The sequence below is a fragment of the Podarcis cretensis genome (assembly GCF_951804945.1).
Source record: "Podarcis cretensis genome assembly, chromosome: 8".
In the NCBI taxonomy this organism is placed as follows: domain Eukaryota; kingdom Metazoa; phylum Chordata; class Lepidosauria; order Squamata; family Lacertidae; genus Podarcis; species Podarcis cretensis.
Window position 1 is genome coordinate 91,814,282 of NC_137177.1, and position 14,136 is coordinate 91,828,417.

General features: G+C 51.3%; 1 protein-coding gene across 2 annotated transcripts in view; it reads left to right on the forward strand.

The window, feature by feature from the left end:
• The window catches only part of CNNM3 (cyclin and CBS domain divalent metal cation transport mediator 3), a 28,712-nt gene extending 14,664 nt beyond the window's left edge, over positions 1-14,048 (forward strand). Inside the window, exons 5-9 of one of the 2 annotated variants that reach the window (XR_013842005.1) lie at positions 5,945-6,041; positions 6,629-6,753; positions 7,320-7,455; positions 10,201-10,303; positions 12,079-14,048. Coding sequence is in view for 1 of the 2 variants with exons in the window: in XM_079988999.1 (XP_079845125.1) it covers positions 5,945-6,041; positions 6,629-6,753; positions 7,320-7,455; positions 12,079-12,137 (417 nt within the window). In the remaining variant the exon portion in view is untranslated. The remainder of the gene's footprint in view (positions 1-5,944; positions 6,042-6,628; positions 6,754-7,319; positions 7,456-10,200; positions 10,304-12,078) is intronic. The other variant, XM_079988999.1, reaches the window with a different exon arrangement.
• Positions 14,049-14,136: the final 88 nt, after the last annotated feature.

A 14,136-nucleotide genomic window follows, 5' to 3' on the forward strand; every position in this document is an offset into this window, starting at 1 on the left:
GGAGCCGATTTGTACAGGAGCCAAGCCCTTCGGGAACCAAGGTACCACTATGTGTCTATGTGTCTGTGTGTGTGTGTGTGTGTGTGTGTGTGTGTATGTATGTATATATAGTTTGTGTGTGTGTGTATGAGAGAGAGAGAGTGTGTTTTTATCCTCTCCTTCCTCCTAAGAGCTCATGGTTCTTGCCTCTCCTCCCATTTTTATTTTCACAACTACTTTGCTTGGTGGATTAGGCAAAGCAGCTGGCCCAAGGTCACCCATTAAATTTCATAGCTGCACAAGGATTTTAACCCAGATCACCCCAGCCCTAGTCCAGCATTCTAATCACTGCACCTCTCTGCCTGTTCAGCGGTGAGACAGGCAGAAATAATGCAGGTAGAGCATGCAATGAAGTCGGGGGAAGGGAAAGCTTTACCCTTTGAATCAGCCTGGCGTGCAGCATTGGAGTAATATAATAATAATAATAAATTTATATCCAACCCTCCCCAGCCAGAACCGCGCTCAGGGCAGCTAACATCAAAATATACAATATATTAAGACGTGAAATTCAGCAATCGACTGAAATACAGCTTAAAATCGGATTAAAATCAAAATAAGATCAGATGGCTACCCAATAATAATAAATTTTATTTAGAGTTATTTAGGGTAGAGTTAGAGGTGCCTTAGTTCAACCCCTGGATCCACGGTGAATCCACAGGTGACCTTGGGTCAGTCCTTCCCTCTTTTCTCCAGCATAGCCTACCTCACATGGCTGTTGTAAAGATGAATTTCATGCACAGGAGCCCTGTGGCAACATCTTGGTCTACAACCTACCATTTCATATCCTCTTACTGCCCCCCCTCCCCTAAGGAGACCAAGGTGGAACACATGGCTCTCCCCACCCCTGGCCCAAGTTTTCCCCTCACAACAACCCTGTGAGGTAGGTTAGGCTAGGAGAGAGTGAATGGCCCCAGTGCTGCCCAGTGAGCATCACAGGAGAGTGGCAGTGAAGTCTAGCAGAGGACAAACTCAGGTCCTCGACTCTCTTTTTCTGTGCAGAAGCCATGAGGTGACCTGCCAGGCTTATTGGCAGAGTCGCCTTGCACTAATAGTAATAATAATAATAATAATAATAATAATAATAATAATAATAATAATAATAATAATTTTTTATTTATATCCCGCCCTCCCCAGCCAAAGCCGGGCTCAGAGTGGTTAACAGCTAGCAAGGAATGAGTTGATAGCAGTTGCTTGTGATTGATTAGCATAAAGGAAATTGGAGAATGAGCAGAACAGCCAGCCAGAGGCAGAACCCTTTCTTTTGTTCCCTGCTTCCAACTAACCATTTTCATGGTTCCACTTCTTTGCGTTTCTAATGAAATCTAAAGGTTTCACTGCGCATGACAGGAGAGCTTTTGTTAACGCTTGTATGTTTTGCAAAGTTTTTTTGTGACTCTCAGCTGATCCTAATTTCGCTCTGTGGGTACAGTGCATGTGTCTATATGGACCAACAGAGGGGCTTGCACTTTGGGGCAGATTCTTGGAGGATAAGGCTAGCCGTGGCTGCTGCTAGATGACAGCTATGTGCCGCCTCTCGCACTGGAGACAGGAGGCTTCTGCATACCGCTAGCTGGGGAGCGCAGTTGCTCTCGTGTCTTGCTCTGAGAACAGAAGGATGGACTAGATGGGTCTTTGGTCTGATCTGGCAGGGATCGTCCATTGTCAGAGTAGACTCTCCACGGGGCCATTGCAATGAGCCCCAGCGCTGCACGATTCACCACTGCCTCACAGGAGGGGGGATTTATGCCTGGGCTTCCCGACAGCCCCCGCCATCCTCCATCATCATCATTTATTTATTTGTATACTGCCCTTTGTTGGAAGGTCAGAGGGTATTGCTGGACATCTCCATCACTTTTCTGCCAAGGCACCCAGGACTTGGCTATTAACCTGAACAAATGGTACCAAATAGCTCTGGCTCCCTATCAGTGGGATGCTCTCCCTAGGCTGACTCCTTTTCAGCCTCCCCCCCCCCAGGCCTTTGGATAGACTGAGATGCTGCTGCTGTTTCTGGTGCAGTTCCGTTTTGTTGGCACAGCTTTCTGTCGTTCAACACCGGCTGTGGCAGCATCACCCAGAAACACCCAGCACTCCCTGAGGAGTAGAGATTATCGGTGCGCCTTCGGCCTCCTTTCCCCCCGAGGTGCGCTGCCTTTAGGGACTGGCAGCTCCACCGAGTGCGCTGTTGCTGACACGGACCGGCAGCGGCTCCCCAGGGTTTTGGGCAAGGAACGGGCTCCCTCTTTTCCCCGGGCCGACAGCAACTGGCGCCTCTCTCTCTCTCCGTCTTCCCCGGCACTGGGTGCTTCTGGGTGGCACTGCCATGGCCGGCGCTGAGCGACAAGGCCGTGCCGACAAAACGGATGTGCACCACAAATGGAGTACGTTCTCAATCTCCCCCCCCCCCCAAAAAAAACGCAACCTGGAGCACTCATTTCTGGGTTTGAAGTGTTCGTAATCCAAAAAGTTTGTAAAGTAGGCTGTTCATAGACCTCTGCCGCTGTCGTCTCTGCAGCATCAAAGGCTATGCCACCGCAGCCCCCCCTTCCCCTGGTACTGGGTGTCACCTGTGCAGCTGCCACTCCGGGCAGTGTAATGAATAATAGTAATAGCATTATTTTTATTTATTTACTTGATGGGCTTCTGGAGCTGATAGTTTTGGGCTGCCTGGCTTATGCCTTCTCTCAGGGCTATTGATATGTATATTTTTAGGACCCACCTCATTCCTTGATTGTAACTTGCTTTGGACTGGCTTTAATAATGTGTTTAAATGTTGTATCCTGCCCTGGGACGTGAGGGTGGAGGGTGCGATGATGATGATGAGCAGAAGAGGAGGAGGAGGAGGTGGTCTTGGGGAAGGGTCTCTCAACCTCAGTCCATCAGGCCGTTGATGGTCCCTTCAGGAGCTGGCTGTGGTCTGTGCCCTGGCCGGCACGGTCTGTTTCTGCTTGACCAGGCGCCATCCTGCCTGCCCACCTCAGGAGCCCATGCTGGTGCACCTCCCGCTCACTTCTGCGCCTGAAGAGGCCTCTGAGCATAGGGCTCTGCGCATAGGGAGCTCTGGCTTCAGGCTCAGCAGGAGGAGGTGGGAGGATGCTGAGGGTTGCGCCACTTTAGATGGCAGCAGGGGGAGCAGGGAGGGGATGTTTTCAGGCGCTTCCCTCTCTCAAGAACTCTGTGCTGACTAGGAAACCTTCACGGCAGAAGACTGCCCAGAGACCTTTCTCCCTGACATGCTTCACACGTGAGGCAAATGCCCAGCAATAGGGCTCCTCACCCCAAGTCCAAAGTGGTGCAGTCCATTGTGCTGCCTCATGAACCACCACCACCTCCTCCTCCTCCTCCTCCTGCTGCTGCTGCTGCTGTGGGGTAGGGGCACCCCAGGGGTCCCTGACCAACCCGACCCCTCCTCACTTTGGGTAGGAAGCCAAGGAAGAAAAGAAGCACCCCGTTGCCTCCCAGTGAGAGTTACCCACCTGTGGGACACAGGTTTTGGTAGGGGGAGGAACAGACCCAGCATTGGGGGTCAGCACCTCCAGGCGTCTGCCGAGGGTCATCCCAAGCAGGGGGCCCTCTGCCGTGGCCCCAGCCCTCCTGCTCTGCCTCCTCCCTATCAGCTGCCCCCTCTAAGCCAGTGAGCAATGGGGGCGGCAGGAGGGCCAGCCTCACCTCGCCCTTCCCTGAGCCCCAAGACAGAAGGGGCTTCTGGGGGGCAGCAGGAGAAGGAGGCACTCTACAATGGGAGGCTGAACCTCTGGTGGAGGGCGGTGCAAAGAGCAGAGCCGGCTCTGCCGTTGGACAGAGTGTGGCAGAAGATGCTGGTGGGCACAGCACTGGCAGCCCCCCGGCTGTTCTTCTTGAACATCCTGACTTTCCCCTTCCATTGGAGGGCGGAGCTATGTGTGCCACGCAGCCTGCCCTGTGCTCCCAAAACTGAGATGCTGCCCCCTGGTGTGGTGGAGGACATGCATTTAAAGTACAGTGGTGCCCTGCAAGACGAACGCCTCGCAAGATGGAAAACCTGCTAGACGAAAGGGTTTTCCGTTTTGGAGGCGCTTCGCTAAACGAATTTCTCTATGGGGTTGCTTCGCAAGACGAAAAAATCTTGCGAGTTCCCGCAGGTTTTTTTCGCCCTTTCCCTAAGCGCTAAGCCGCTTATCAGCTGTTCCGCTGATAAGCCGCTTCTCAGCTGATCGCTAAAAGCCGCTAGACTGCTAATAGCGCTAATCCGCTAAGCTGTCAATGGGCTTGCTTCGCAAGACGAAAAAACCGCTAGACGAAGAGAATCGCGGAACAGATTCTTTTCGTCTTGCGAGGCACCACTGTACACACCCCAACACACAAGAGTCCTGGGAACTGTAGTTTGTTGAAGGTACTGAGAATTGTATCTCTGTGAGCGGGACGATCTGCAGTTCCCAAGGTTCTTTGCTGTGGGGGTTGGGAACGTGCAGAGACAATTCCACAGCCAGAACCATAACAGTCTAAAATGCTCCCTTCATTGAATGGTGATGCATTGTTATAAGAGTGGTTCACTTACTAGCTTGGCCATTGCGTGTGTGTTTGGGGTAGGGGTAGGGGGGAGATGCACTTGGAATTGCAGCTTTCGCCAACTTAGTGCCCTCCAGATGTTGTAGGACTACAACTCCCATCAGCCCCTAACCAGCAGCTGCTGAGTTGTGGTCCCACAGCACCTGGAGGGGGCCAGATTGGCCAGTGCTGCCAGATTGGCCAGTGCTGCCATGGGACTGAGAACCACACGTGCCTCCGCAGGAATCTGCTCACGGTCTTGTCACTGCCTCTTGCCTTACGGAATTTGGGAAAAGAAAGAGAAAATCTGCCCTTGCAGGTGAAACTAAGGAAGGGGTGTTAGCAGGTTAACCACGCCCTCATTAAAATTTGTTGTGGAGTAAAGGTGGCTTAGGACAGAGGTCCCCAGCCTTTTGGACACAGGAGCACATTTTGGGCACCACAGAATACCCATTTCACAGAAGAAAAACTGGTGTTGCTCAGAACACACTCCAGCACCTCCATACACCCCAAAACAAAACTCAGGCCTCCCAAAAACTGCTCAAATAAAATAAAACAGGAGTGTGTCAAGGGGTGCCCACAGGGGCCATATCACGGAAACCATAATCCTGCAAAAGTAACCTTTGCCAGCCTGGAACTGTATCCAACGCTGGCCATCCAGTCTAATGCTCAGAATAGACCCACGGAAATCAATACAGCTAACTTAAGTGCATTAATTTCATTGGGTCTACTCTGAGTAGAACTTGGTTGGATACAAAAATTAGTGTTTTGGGACCTCCACTCGGATCAGCCCCAGCTAGTATGCCTGTTCTTGCAGGGGGTCTGGAGGGCATCAGGTTAGCAGAAGGTGTCCAGTACAAACAAACTCGCCCCCCCCCCCCCGGAGAAACTTCCATGGCAGATTGGTGGCCATTTATCCAGCACATGAACCCTCCAGGGGAAACTGTACCTGCCGTATTCTGTAAGATACTGTTGTGTTAATGTCTTCCTTTATACTGACATCAGCAACTTTCAGACTCTTCTCTTCAGGGCTTATATGAACTTTGCTATTGTTATTTAGATCTGAACTATGCCTTTGGGTTGGGTAAAAGTTGCTTAGTTTGTTACTTTTCTCTTTTTAATGCATAACTCATATTAAAACTTTATTTTTTGCAACTAAAGAGTGGCAATACTAAAGTAAAAGCAGGGACTGTCTTAAACTAAATAAAGGGTTGGTTCACGCAATAGAAACCAAACCAACTTGCGCTGAGTGAGCTACAAGAATATGGGATCAGGATCTAAGATTCAAGTAGGTCAAATCTCAACTTGCTTTCTCCTCTCTCTGCATTGCTCCCTCCCTCCCTCCCTCTCACCTTGCATTGCTTTCTCTTCTCGTTCCCAGGGCAGGGTTGAAGTCGAGATTGGGAAGGAGGGACTGAAGTTTGAGAACGGAGCCTTCACGTATTACGGTGTCTCTGCCCTGACAGCTCCTTCTTCAGGTGAGTCGCGCATTTCTTCCCACCTCTCCCCGCCACTGAGAGCCCTTTCGGGATGAGAGATTTGCACCAGAGCTTGAGCTGCTGACTACTTTTTTAAAGGGGTGTCCTTGTGTTGAAACCCTGGATGTTAGATGGTTCTGACTTGGTATTGGGCGGCTTCTTATGCTCCTGTATTTTGAACCGAGCACAGCCTCGAAGGACCAGCAGTGTTGGCTCCGCCCACAGATTGGACCCCTGCAAGCCCTTTAGCTCCCCCCCCCCTGCAGCCTAAGCATCAAGAGAGGCATCCACAGACTTCTTCCCCTGCACACTTCAGCTGCTGAGTCACTTGATTGTCCATCGGCATTTGTTATTGGCTTTTTTAAACATACAACAGCAGAGGAAGGAGGGCATTCAGGAAAAGCTACAGAACTGCATTTAACAAGAACAGATAATAGGTTTACATAGTTGTTGTTTCGTCTGCGTTCATGAGAACTTGAAACACATTCATTTTTTTAAAGGCAGGACTTGCAGAGTTCTGGGTTAGAAGCCGTATTCCTAAACTCCCTGCCTCTCATTTGCAACACTGGTGTGCTTTCCTTCAATAGTTCATCAGTCCCCAGTGTCCACTCTCCGGATGAACCGTCGTGATCAGCAGCTTGAATGCACAGAGACCACCACATACTGTCCTGACTACACTGTCCGGGCACTCACTGACCTGCAGTTCATCAAGGTAAACACCATAAAAAGAAAGACTCTGGAGAAGTAGGCTGTTGACCACCAGCCAAAGATCTTTTGAAATTAGTTCAGCAAATAGGATTTCTCTTTGAAATCTGTAGCATTTCTCCATAGTGTGTGACTCTGGCTCACCTGCTTGAGTAAGTTCCTTCTTTTGACCAAATTGCAGTCTTAGTCCTCCATCAAGTCGCATGCTGATCCGCAGCATATATGATGCCCTGCTGGGGACTGGATCATCTCCCTGCTTTTGCAATCTCAGGAATATGAGGTATATTGAGCTCCTAGGGGGCCACATTCAGCTAGGCAAGTTGTACAGGCAAGACTTTGGCAAAATCCTCTGGTGATCACAGATCACTAGGGTCGCACCTTTAATTGATTGCATTAACCAGTTAAAAAACCCAAAGGCTCATCTAATGCAGCGTCCAGCCATGGCACTTTCCCCTCTTTGCTCTTAGCCAGGGACCCTTGGCGAACACAGAACAAACCAGCCACGTGATTTCCAGGCTGATGGTGGCTGAGGTGCAGATCATCTCTCACTGACCTGTGGCTTCTTTTTCGCAGGTTACCCGGTTGCAATATCTCAATGCTCTCATGGCCTCGAGGATACAGAACTCCCCACAGTCACCTGACACCGTTGAATTGAAAATCATCCCCAGCAGCCAGACAAAGCTTCTGAATGACAAAAATGCCACGCCAGGTATGTGCTTGTTCCGTTGCGGGTCACCAGGTGGCGCTGTGGTCCAGCTCCCTTATGCCCCCACCCTTGCCGGGACCTGCCATTTTCTCCACCCGTTTGGACCACGGCTGCCTGCTTGGGTGGAGATGGGGCAGGATTCCTGCAGGCGCTGCAGATGCAAGACCAGGGAAGAGGAGATAGTCAGGAAAATTGGTTGATGTATATGCACAGAGTTAAGATTATTGTCTAGTCCGTTTACTATGCACCCTTCATAATCAATTCCGAGGGCAGATTGCAATTTAAAATTCAGTATCAAAAGCAATTATAACAAATTAGGTAAAGGTAAAGGTACCCCTGCCCGTACGGGCCAGTCTTGACAGACTCTGGGGTTGTGCGCCCATCTCACTTAAGAGGCCAGGGGCCAGCGCTGTCCGGAGACACTTCCGGGTCACGTGGCCAGCGTGACATCGCTGCTCTGGCCAGAGCCAGAGCCAGAGCTGCGCACGGAAACGCCGTTTACCTTCCCGCTGGTAAAGGTAAAGGTAAAGGTACCCCTGCCCGTACGGGCCAGTCTTGACAGACTCTGGGGTTGTGCGCCCATCTCACTTAAGAGGCCAGGGGCCAGCGCTGTCCGGAGACACTTCCGGGTCACGTGGCCAGCGTGACATCGCTGCTCTGGCGAGCCAGAGCCGCACACGGAAACGCCGTTTACCTTCCCGCTGGTAAGCGGTCCCTATTTATCTACTTGCACCCGGAGGTGCTTTCGAACTGCTAGGTTGGCAGGCGCTGGGACCGAGCAGCGGGAGCGCACCCCGCCGCAGGGATTCGAACCGCCGACCTTTCGATCGGCAAGTCCTAGGCGCTGAGGCTTTTACCCACAGCGCCACCTGCGTCCCATTACAACCACAGAAATAAGGTGGTTCCTGAATATATATACCTCAGGTGCCAAATGCCAAGGTAAAGAGGTTTGTCTTCAGCATTCCCTGAAAGCAGGATAGTGAAGGTGCCAGGCACAGCTCTGTGGGGAGGGATTTCCACAATGTGGGGCTGCCACAGAGATTGTCCTCCCTCAGGCCACCACCTCCCAAACTTCTGAAGAAGGTGGAACGACCGGGGGGCCCCTCTGCTGATCTTACATCTGTCTGAGAAAATTGGCAGGGAGGAAGGTGGCAAAAGTCGTTTTGGGCTTTAAACACTAGTATGAGCACCTTAAATTGTGCCCAGAAATGAAGTGGCAACCAATTGTCTCTCCAACTTGGACGCTGCCCCAAGATTTGGTGATGGCTACTGGCTTAAATGACTTTAGATGTGGCTTAGACCATTTTGTGGAGGATTGGTCTCGCCATGGCCTGGTGGCTAGATAGGAGCTCCATGTGCCAAGGAATGACACAACGGAGCAATCCCTGACAAGGAGCTCTAGTAGGCCATTGTCTTCATGTCCTGCTTGTAGATTTTTGGAGGCTGTGGGATGCTGGACTAGGTAGACCTGAGGCAGCCAAGGTGGGGCCCTCCAGGTGTTTCTGGACTGCAGCTCTCAGCACCCCTCAACACCAGCCAGTTGGAGTTCAGCAGCACCTGAAGGGCATATCTGTTGATGCCCCCTGATCTTCTCCAGCACAACTCTCCTTAGGCTTCATTCATTTTTTCCTTCCACGGACTTGAGCACTGGCTCCGGCTGATGGCAGTTGTAGTCCAAAAGAGGGGTTCCCAACTCCTCCCCCTCAAAATTGACCACTTGGAAATTACTGAGGGTCTTGGCAGACCTCTAAATTATTTTTCTGCCTGTTCTGAAAACATAAGAAGAGCCTGCTTGCTCAGGCCAATGGCCAATCTAGTTGAGAATTCTGTTTGCACAGCGGCCAAGCAGTTGCCCCCAAGGGAAACCCACACGCACCCTCAGAGCACCTCCCCTCCTGTAGCCTCCAGCAACTGGTGCTCAGAAACATGACTGCCTCCGACCGCAGAAGCCGAGCAGAGCCATTGGGAACCTTATCCTCCTCTGGGAGCACATTCCATAGTTTAGCTGTGCTCTGCGTGAAGAAAGAAGGACTTTGTTTACCTGTCCTGAACCTTCCAACATTCAGCTTCATGGGATGTCTGTGAATTCTAGTGTTATGAGAGAGGGGTGCACACTTGTCTCTATCCGCTGCAGCAATTGTAATGTGCTGTATGATCTTTGATTGCATTGTTATGGCTTCTTTTATTTATTATATTGTATTTTATTGTATTTCCATAAACTTCAAATTGTTATGTGATAAAATAAAAATAAATAAAAAGAAGCAATAAAAATGCAGTTAAGACTCAGTATGAATGCTTAATGTGGACACTCTTGAATGTACCTGGTTGGCTGCCAAAGGGCATGGGGATCAGGGGTGTTTGCCAAAGGCTTCATGAAAAAGGGAGGTGGGTTTCAAGGGAGGAGTTTGAAAGAAGGAAGGGAGAGGAGGCTTGATTTTCTGGGAGGCAGTCCCAGGCGTGACAATGAGCATGAGACACAGAAAGACATGACAGGTCGCAGGCAGGGCTGTATCTGTCATCTGGGGACATAAGAGCTCAGAGAGAGGCAGGTGGGGGAGGCAGTGAAGGTGAGAGTTTTGAAGCTGAGGAGGCGCCTCTTGGTCTGGATGCAGGAGCCCCATTGCCAGTGGGGCTCCTTGCCCAGCAAAGCCGTATGTCTTTCCTTTCCACGCGTTTTCTTCTGCACTGTCCTTCCAGGAGCTAAACACTGCCATCTCTCCTCTTCTCTTTCTTCCTTTCTCCCTCCAGCCTTCCCGCTCAATCTCTCTTTCTTTGGCACAATTGAGAACTGCATTTAATACAGGCCTCTCTGCCATAGTCTGGAGTGCCTTTTTTGTTTGAAAACCACAAGGTAAATATATCCAGTTGGTTCCCTTCCTGCATTTCCCCTCTCCTTGCAGTGCCCTCTGGACCCAGGGGAAGGGCAGCAGCAGGCCCTCTGGGGGTTATTGGGTTTCAGCCCCATCTGCATGGCTCATGGTCAGCAACACCTGGAAGGGCCATAGGTTGCCTAGTCCTTGTTTAGTCTCCCAGTCGTGTGATTGCTGTATGACAAGCAGAACTTTTAAATGACCAAGTCACCGTAGGGGCTAACTGGGTTACTCCTTCCCTCCTTCCCCATGGAATCTGCATCTCATCAGGAGGGAGCTGTCAGGGGGAAAGACTCAACTAATCAACCCCTGGCCTGATGGATGGGTCATTAAGAGCACCCATCTTAGGTTGGGTCTACTCAGAAGTAGTAGAATGATTGTATCATGTCAGAATGCAAGTGGGAGATGCCTGTTTGAATGCTCCCCTTACTTCTTCTCTTCTGCAGGTTTTCTGCTTGCGGGGCTTTGTGTTTGTTTAACGAGGGCAGCACCAACCCTCCTGGCTGCACCCTAAAGTGGAACAGTCCTTTCTACCATCTAATTTTTGTAGCATCTGCAAACCAGACCTTTGTCTGTTGGATCACTAATCCCCCCCCCCCATCCTGCCTTTCCCACCTTAACCAGATGTGGTTCTTTTGTGCAGGGGAGGAAGGGGTGGGCCCACCTTGCAAGAGGGCAGGGGAGATCCCGGGGGGGGGGATTGGATTTCGCTGTTCTGATTCCATGCTAGCCTGCTTTCCTCCTCCCTTCAGCGAGACGAGAGAGAGAGAATCTGTCTCCTTCCCAGGGCTAAAGCGTGTCTCCACTCTTCACATGGCAAGAGTGCAGGTGGTAGTTTATCAAGTGGGTATTTGCCACACTCTGTTATGCAAGCACTTGGTGAACTGGCTGGCTGTATTATCCTACCCCCCACCATGCACAACCGTATTTGTGGGGTTGTGTGTGTGTGTGTGTGTTACAATTTAATGGGAGCAGAGAAATTGGCATTGGACGAGATATTCCGCTTCCCAGAATCTCAACTTATTTGTTATTTATTTCTTGCATCTTTCTCTGCCAAGGAGGTCAAGGTGGTGTGTACATGGTTCTTCCCTCCCTCCCCCACCTTCCTCGTTTAATTCCCACGACAACCCTGTGAGGTGGATTAGGCTGAGAGGCAGAGTGACTGGCCCAAGACCGCTTATGGCTGAGTGGGAATTTGAACCCTGGTTGCTTCTCCTTGAAGGCAGTGGTGTGCTTGAAAGAACCAGGGTGGCAAAGTGGTTGGCATTTCAGACTGCCAAGACCCAGGTTCACATCTCAGCTCAGCCATGAAGCGTACAGAGTAACCTTGGGCTTCCTCTCAGTGCCTAACGTCCCTCGCAGGGCTGTTGCTTGCTATGAGGATGGAAAGCATGCCACCTTGAGCCAGAGGCAAAGGTGAGCAGAGCGACCGCTGTGGAGCTGACCTTTCTGCAAGGGGCTGCTTTCTGCACACACCTCTCCATTCAAACAGACAGACAAGCAAGAGGCAGGATTGGAGCTCAAGAAAGGTGAGGACTAAGCTTGGGGAGAGAGCAGAGGGCCAAAGAGAGGGCCTTCCAGTCCCATTTGGAGAGCTGCAGGCTCCCCATTACTCTTTCTTTCATACAGGATGCTCAGTCCCTGCTCATGGCTCAGTTCTTCGTTGCCAAACTGCCAAGAGCCCAGCAACGATGGGGTATAAACATTGCCATTCTTTCTCTTCCTTGCCACCCTTTCCCCCCCCCCCCCATTCCAGGGAAAAGCAGAAGCAAGCTCAACCTTCTGGAAGAGGAGAGCCAGAGCACAGGGGTCTGACCCGCTAGAGGCTTTGGGGGCAAGGGGTCTTGGGAGGCCCCCTCTGAAATCTCGGTCGCCTTCTCCTGGAGTCCACCCGTCCTTCCGAGGAGCCTTTCACTTTGGCTCCTGCGTCCCAGAGAGACTCCTGGAACTGTGAGGAAACTGGCCAGCAGCCTCTTGGGTTGCTTCTGGTGCTCTGATCCGGCTGCAGCACCCAGGACGTCCTCTGAGCAGCACTTGACGGACAAAGGGTGGTTGAGTTTGGGGGGGCGGGAATCTCTAAGACTGTGAGCAGCAGAGAACAGCCACCCTGTGCCTACGGACTGGATTACCTTTGCAGGAGTCGGTGTGAGCAGGGACTGGCAAGGGTGTCATTGCAACAGCGTTTCCTCTGCTCCACTGACTGTGTTGATCTTTTCCTCCCCGTGTGCAACAGATCTCCCTTCCACCCAGCGGTCTCATATGTACATTCCACCCACCCTCCAGGCACACTTCAGGTTGTTAGTCCCCACACCAGGCTTTCACTGGTGGCTCCAGCGCTTGGCTCTGGGGCACCCCCACCCACCAGCCTCCCTCTGCAGCTGTTGCGCTTCCTGCCTTTGACTGTAGCTGCACCCAGCCACCATGCCAGGCCTGACTCCAGGACCTGAAACTTGCTCCTCCCACATTCCAAGCACACCCGCCTTGCTGGTCTTCTGAACGCCAGCGCCAGGCTCCGAGGGCATTTGAACCAGCCGTGAGTCTCACCTGGCGCCAGGCAGGGCATCAAACCATCCTCCCCAAATTGTGCCAAAGTCCACACTCCCTAGAGCCACATGTGCAGCCTGACTCTGTCTTGCCAGGATTGCACTGCTCACCCTCTTTCCAGAAAGTGGGTCCCCATGGCAAACGGGTGGTGGGCTCTGTCTGTGCCAACCCAGGGAATGCTGCTATTCTGCAAAGCAACCCTTCCTTCCCAGAGGATGCCTGTCTCCTGGCCACTTTCACCTAAAGTTTCATTCTCTTCCCCCTTGCTTTGCATCTCTAGTTCTTAAATCCAACACAGGTTTGAAAAACAGTTTGCACAGGTGGGGACTGGGGTGGGAGCCATTCTCACCCCGTGCTGGTGTTTCCCAAATACTGGAGTTTAAGTGACTCCTCACGTAAGCTATTGAGTGGTTGTGGTTGGGGATGGGACAACAGGATTTGGCCCATCAATCTGCTGGCATTCCAGGCGCTGAGTCTCCCACCTTCTGAATGCTTGCAGTGCATGGAGGATCTGCAGCATTTTGCTGCAGTTTGCCCAAGAAGAAGGCCTGCTGGGTGGAAGAAAGTCCTAAAGGACCACCATTCCTCCTGTAACTGCTCCTTCTGACTCCTTGTGTTTGTGCTTAGAAGAGCAGCTGCTGTTGCATTTCCCTCTGGACTAGCCTTCCCCAGCCTGTGCACTTCAGATCTTTTGGACTACACCTTCCCACCAGCCCCATGCAGCATGGTTCCTGCTCAATGGCTGATGGGAGCAGGAGTCCAGCACAACTGGAGGGGGCACCAGGTGGAGAAGGCTGTTCTCGGCTGTCCTCCTTGGCTGCTGCCAGGTTCTGGCTGGAGAGGCAGCACAGGATGCTATGCTTGCCCTCCACGCTAGCTTGGCAGAGAGAAACAGTCCCCGCACCCCACCCTTAGTTGCTACTTACAGTATTCCCCCACTGGAGTTCTTGTTTTTAAAATGAAATAAAGGACTGAAGAGCAAGAGAGGGAAAGAGAGAAAGTTGGTTTCCCTTTCTCCCTCTCTCATCCTCTCCCTGTCCATAACCAACAGTAGAAGTTGTCTAAAAGCAATGTATAATTTCAGGTAAATTATTTGTAACCTGCCTTTATGTTGTAGTTTTTCTGCAAGGACTGTACCTTCAAAATGGAATAGTCTAATCTTATATATCTATTTATAAGTTACTGGCTTTAAGGAGTGTTTGGTACGCTGCGTGTGTAACGACCTCTAAAAACAATTTGGGAGCCATTACCGTGAGCGGCTTCTGCGAAG